This window comes from Garra rufa, chromosome 2 (assembly GCF_049309525.1).
Source record: "Garra rufa chromosome 2, GarRuf1.0, whole genome shotgun sequence".
In the NCBI taxonomy this organism is placed as follows: Eukaryota; Metazoa; Chordata; class Actinopteri; order Cypriniformes; family Cyprinidae; genus Garra; species Garra rufa.
In genome coordinates this window covers 14,790,033-14,796,167 of record NC_133362.1, presented here as the reverse complement: position 1 = coordinate 14,796,167, position 6,135 = coordinate 14,790,033, and the positions used below count along the sequence as shown (strand labels likewise).

Below are 6,135 nucleotides of genomic sequence, written 5' to 3'. Positions count from 1 at the left end.
GTTTACTCAACAAATTGTTTTTTACAGTGCATTAGAGACCTATTAAAAAAAAAAAGTTAAATCTTACTGATCCCAAACTTTTTTTTTTTAAACAGAATTGGATTTTTACGTAAAATATGATATGCAGTATTCTCCGAAAACTACACTTAAAATCTCCGTAATACCTATCTTCTCAAGTAAATTAAAATAAAAAAAATATATTTTTTAGCTGGTAATCAATATATATTTTTAATAAATTCATATAATTATACCATTATAATTATTAAATGATTATTTATTATATATTATTACACACTGTTAATTATTAAATTATTATTATTAATACCTAGCTATAATTTAAAAATGTTTAAATGTTTTTATTTGTAAACAAGTCCGCATTCCTTGTATTTATTATATTACAAAATATTTTTACAGCCTATTTTGAATTCTATAGTCAAGAGTTCTCCTCCATTATCTGAGATTATTCTCTTCTGAGACCCCATATATAACAGATCCTTCCCTTATGGCAGATAATAAAAATCATCGCCCGTTGTGTGCACAGATAAATTGTCTCTGCTGTTGGGTCCTGGACTTACACTTCCAGCACATTTTACAGCAGCTGCTCCATTAATATCTCCTAGTTGAGTGATACTATTTCTGAACCTCACTTCTTCTAACATGACCTCAGCTAGTGCTGGGAAAACGTTTACAGCCAAACTGCTATGAATCCAGCTCTTTTTTTATTTTTTCATACACCAGTATATACGGCATTGTGTTATAAGCACTGAGGGATGCGCTGAGATCAAAGTGAATAAAGAAAGATGGAGTCACAAACATAAAGGAATAAGACAATATTCCCGTTTCGACTCACCTTGTCCCTTCTGCCCAGAAAAGAGAATGAGGTTGTTTCTCAAAGCGGAGACATTATTGGCAAAGGTGAGCTTCAGGTGGAATTCATAAAAATGACCCATACTGGGAATAGAAGGATAAGCCACATAGGAAGAGTATCCAAATTCATCAAGTCCACTAAACCTGGGCCGAGTGATGTTGACAGCTGTAAAGAAAAACACACACAAATAAATAAATACAGTTGAGGTTAGATGTATACATACACCTTGTCGAATTTGCAAAATGTTAATTATTTTACCAAAATAAAAGGGATCATACAAAATGCATGTCATTTTTTTATTTACTGCAGACCTGTATTAAATATTGAACATAAAAGATGTTTACATATAGTCCACAAGAGAAAATAATAGCTGAATTTATAAAAAATAACCCCGTTCAAAAGTTTACATACACTTGATTCTTAATACTGTGTTGTTACCTGAATGATCCACAGATGTGTTTTTTGTTTAGTGATAGTTGTTCATGAGCCCCTGGTTTGTCCAAGGACAAAAAAGGAAAAATTATGCATTAAGAATCAGTGTGTAAACTTTTGAACAGAACGAAGAGTGCACATTTGACTTATTTTGCCTAAATATATATTTTTTCCATTTAGTACTGCCCTTCAGAAGCTACAGAAGATACTGTTTCCCAGAAGGCAAAATAAGTTAAATTTACCCTAAACTTTAAATTTCAAAAGTTTCCACCCCTGTCTCTTAATGCATATTTTTTCCTTCTAAAGCATCAGTGAGCGTTTGAACCTTCTGTAATAGTTGCATATGAGTCCCTCAGTTGTCCTCAGTGTGAAAAGATGGATCTCAACATCATACAGTCATTGTTGGAAAGGGTTCAAAAACACAAAAATGCTGAAAAACCAAAGAATTTGTGGAACCTAAAGTATCTTTCTGAAGAACAGCAGGCAGTTTAAGGACAAACAAGGGACTCATGAACAACTATCACTAAATAATAATAATAATAATAATAATAATAAAAAAACAGCTGTGGATCATTCAGGTAACAACACAGTATTAAGAATCAAGTGTATGTAAACTTTTGAACAGGGTCATTTTGATAAATTCAACTATTATTTTCTCTTGTCGACAGTGTGCAAACATCTTTTATGTGAAATATCTTATTTAGGTCAGTACTAAGTATAAAAATAACATGCGTTTTGTTTGACCCCTTCTTATTTTGGTAAAATAATTAACATTTAGCAGATTCTGCAAGGTGTATGTAAACTTCTGACCTCAACTGTGAATACATAAATATTCAAATAAAGAAATGACGTTTCAAAATACGTTTTATTCAAACATATGCCTAAAAATAATAGTAACAAAAAATTCAGGGCTATTATAACAATGGTTAATGATGACCTGGGTTGCAGGTTCAATTCCAGCTACATTTAGAATAATTATACTTGAGAAATGTGTTGTGATAATTCTTAAGTTAAAAAATGATGTAAAATGTTATGCAATTTACTGAGATGAAGTTACCAGCAGCTGTCTGAGACACAGACACAAGATGGCGATATTGCACTATTTATAGCGCTTGACAAATTCCATGCTTTATTTTTTCCTGTGGCGGTAAAAAGCTGCTGCTAACGATTATTATTGTCATTTTGTGCCATTTTACTCGGGGAATGGTCGTAACAGTGATATCTGCAGAAATCAGTCATCATTTGTGAAATGGCTGGTTGCTTTGGACAATGTATTTCAGAGGTGGAAAATCTTCCTAAATCTCAACATTCAATCAGCTGGTCTATGAAGCATCACTCGGAAACATTTCAGCTTGGGTACATTAAGCATTTACACTTCTTCTCCAGTAAAAAATGCGCTACCTAAAGAGTTTTCTCCACCCCTCATTTTGTCTTTATGAAGTGTGCAGTCTGCAAAGCCTCTCCGGGAGGATTTCTCTGGGAACAGTATTGAAGTTCTTCCCTCTGCTCTCCCCTTGAATTATTGATGCCTTTTGAAATTGCACATATATTACCTTGTCACGGTTTATTTGCACAGCGCCTAATGAAGGAGTAGAATGCGTTTTTAGCAGGGATGGCTTGATGGGGCCAGCTGTATTTCTTAACTCACAGTGTCATGTAATGACTCTGTGATATGCTGCATATGCTGAGTTACGTTCCTTGCTCCAAGAGAAATTCATTAATAAACCGGCCATTTATTAATCGGACATATCGGGTACCTTTTGAGAACGCCAATTACCATCCTAAGATAAACTGCGGTCCTGTGTAAGGATGTGATTTGAGCTTGTTTCCAAAGTCAAAAGGGATTTCTGATAGGCTACTAGAGGTAATCAGAAAAAATCCTTCTTGCCCTGATTTATTTCTCACTACTGATACGTGAATAAACCACACTTTATTATTATTTTTTAAATTCTTCTCATTACTAAAAATGTCCCATATGATAGAATTAAGTACATCCTCAAATAACCAAGGTTTAACTTTTTAAGCAAAGGCTCTGCAGAGCACAGGATGGTTTTCCCTGCTGTGTTATTCTGCTGCTGTTGCTGGAGGTGAATAAAGGAACAAGAAAACAAAAGCTCCAACTCACTGGCAGTTTTTACAGGTGACACATCACCTATTTATTTCCATTCGTTCTAGTCAAAAACCATTTGTGCGTAAGGATTTTGCTGTAGTGAAATTCAATAGCCTTCAGTCAGCTGGACTGCGAGATATTTAGCTTTTCTTGCTTTTTTTCTCTTACCACTTACACACATACACACACATGCATGTGAAAATTAAATAAATAAAGACATAAAAATAAAGATATGCACATGTGAGCAACTCCTTACAAAATCTGTTTGATCCTATACACTTCCCACAAGATGTTTCTTTAATCTTTTTTGACGTAGAGCCTGGTGCCGGTGAAATGAAAATACAGAGAAGTCACATGATGTGTGTGTTAAGGCAGATGTGCTATTATGTTATGGGTCTATGTGTGATGTTAACGGTGCGTCAGAGAACACAGTCTGTCCTCTAAACTCCACTGCCGCCTCAAGCTGCTTTCAGCAACACAAGCTCCCCTGATCAATCTATCTGATTCTGATTAAAAAAAGCTAATTCTTTGATAATAAAGCTGCGATTATGCGAAGACTTTGATTTTAAGAAAAATTAAATTAAATACTTCCATGACAGTGTGGTTATTTTTTAACTAAAACTAAAAACTGTAATTGGATTAAAGCTGAAATAATAAAATAAAATAAAATAAAATACTTCCATGACAGTGGTTATTTTTAAATAAAACTGTTAAAAATTATTATTGGTAATTGAAACAAAGCTGAAAATAAATAAATAAATGAATAATAATAAAAAAATTGCCATGGCAACTAACAGATTTTTTTTTTTAATTTAAAGAATTTAAGTTTTTGTAATTTTTGTACTTGTACTGAAATGAAAACAAATGAACGCTAAATAGAAATACAAAAACAAACATGAGAAATTAAAATCTAAAAATAAACACTAATTCAAAATGTTAATAAATACTATCATAGCATTCTAATTATACTAATATAACACCCATTCTTCCAATACATCTTTCTTAAAAGCTAATTTAAGCAGTTACAATAATTTTGTAATTTTAAGAATGTAAGTTTTTGTAATTTTAGTACTTATACTAAAATGAAAACAAATGAAAGCTAAATAGATATGTATTAAAAAACTAATAAAAATAAACATTATTAATAAAACATTATTTTAAATAGTCGCTACGGACAGTTTTAAAATTAAAAATAATTTATTTTTCGTCAAAGCTAATTTAAGCAGTTAAAATAATTACAATAATAGTTTTAAGAAATGAAGTTTTTGTAATTTTAGTACTAACTAAAATAAAAACAAATGAAAGCTAAATAGAAATATAAAACGATTAATAAAAATTAATAAAATGACAAGGCCAAATTGAAAATAAAATGAAAAATTTAAATATAAAAAACACAAATTAATAAATACTATCATTGTATGCAGATAACACTAATATAACACTGGTGCGTGACACTTATTCTTCCAATAATTTATTTTTCTTGAATGTTAATTTAAGCAGTTACAATAATTTTGAAGTTTAATTATTGTAACTGCTTAAATTAACATTAACATTCTTAGATTAAAATTGAATAATTTTGTAATTTTAGTACTTGCGCTGAAACAAAACCAAATTAAAGCTAAATAGAAGTTGCAATTTTAGTACTTGTACTGAAATGAAAACAAACGAATAAATAGAAATATAATAAAATGAATAAAAATGAACATAATTAATAAAATGTCAAACAAAAACTGAAAATAAAATTTAAAATAAACACTAATTCAAAATGTTAATAAATACAATCATCGTTTTTAGATAATACTAATATAACACTGGTACATGGCACCCATTCGATCAATACATTTATTTTTCCTTAAAACTAATTTAAGCAGTTATACTAAAATAAAACCAAATAAAAAGCTAATAAAAATAAATATCATTAATAAAAAAAAAAACCTAAACTGAAAATTAAAATTAAAAATTAAAATATAAAAATAAACAAAAATTCAAAATGTTAATAAATAAATGACAAAACTAATATAACACTGGTGCATAATACCCATTCTTCCAAAACCTTTCTTGGTAACAATTTACAATAAGGTTTCATTTGCTAACATTTGTAAACATGAATGTACAATGAACAATACATTTATTCACATTTTTTATAATCTTTGTTAATGTTATTTAATAAAAATACAGTCATTCATTGTTTGATCATGTCAGTTCAAAGTGCATTAACTAATGTTAACAAACACAACTTGTGATTTCAATAATGCAATAGTAAATGCTGAAACTGCAATTGTTCATTCTTAGTTCATGTTAACCAATGTAGTTAACTAATGTTAACTAATGAACCTTATTGTAAAGTGTTACCAATTTCTTTTTTTGATGTTAATTAAATCAGTTACTTTGGATGTTGACAAATAAATCACATTTGCATGTTGCCTGGCAACTTAAAAAAAAAAAAAAACATGATTAGATCTTTGAAACTTATTTTCTGTCTAATCTATAAAAATACATGTATCTAAATGCAATGCTAAGTCAATGCATCAAACAGACTCCAAACACCCTTCCTATAATTCTATTAGTCCAGGCTCATTTGAAGAAGTCCAGCACATCTAAAGTTGAGTGACTGCCCAGAGGCAGCGAGGCCTTGGCTACTAATCAATACTGATTGATGTTATCTGCTGTTATCGGCCTTTAAATTCAAATGTCAGTCCCACTCGGTGTGACACTGGGAGATTAG

At 30.3% G+C, this 6,135-nt stretch overlaps 1 protein-coding gene across 1 annotated transcript in view; it reads right to left on the bottom strand.

Moving 5' to 3' along the window:
• eys (eyes shut homolog) overlaps nucleotides 1-6,135 on the bottom strand; it is a 303,309-nt gene that overhangs the window by 14,367 nt on the left and 282,807 nt on the right. Inside the window, exon 40 of the mRNA XM_073834888.1 lies at nucleotides 851-1,033. Within this exon, the coding sequence (XP_073690989.1) occupies nucleotides 851-1,033 (183 nt within the window). The remainder of the gene's footprint in view (nucleotides 1-850; nucleotides 1,034-6,135) is intronic.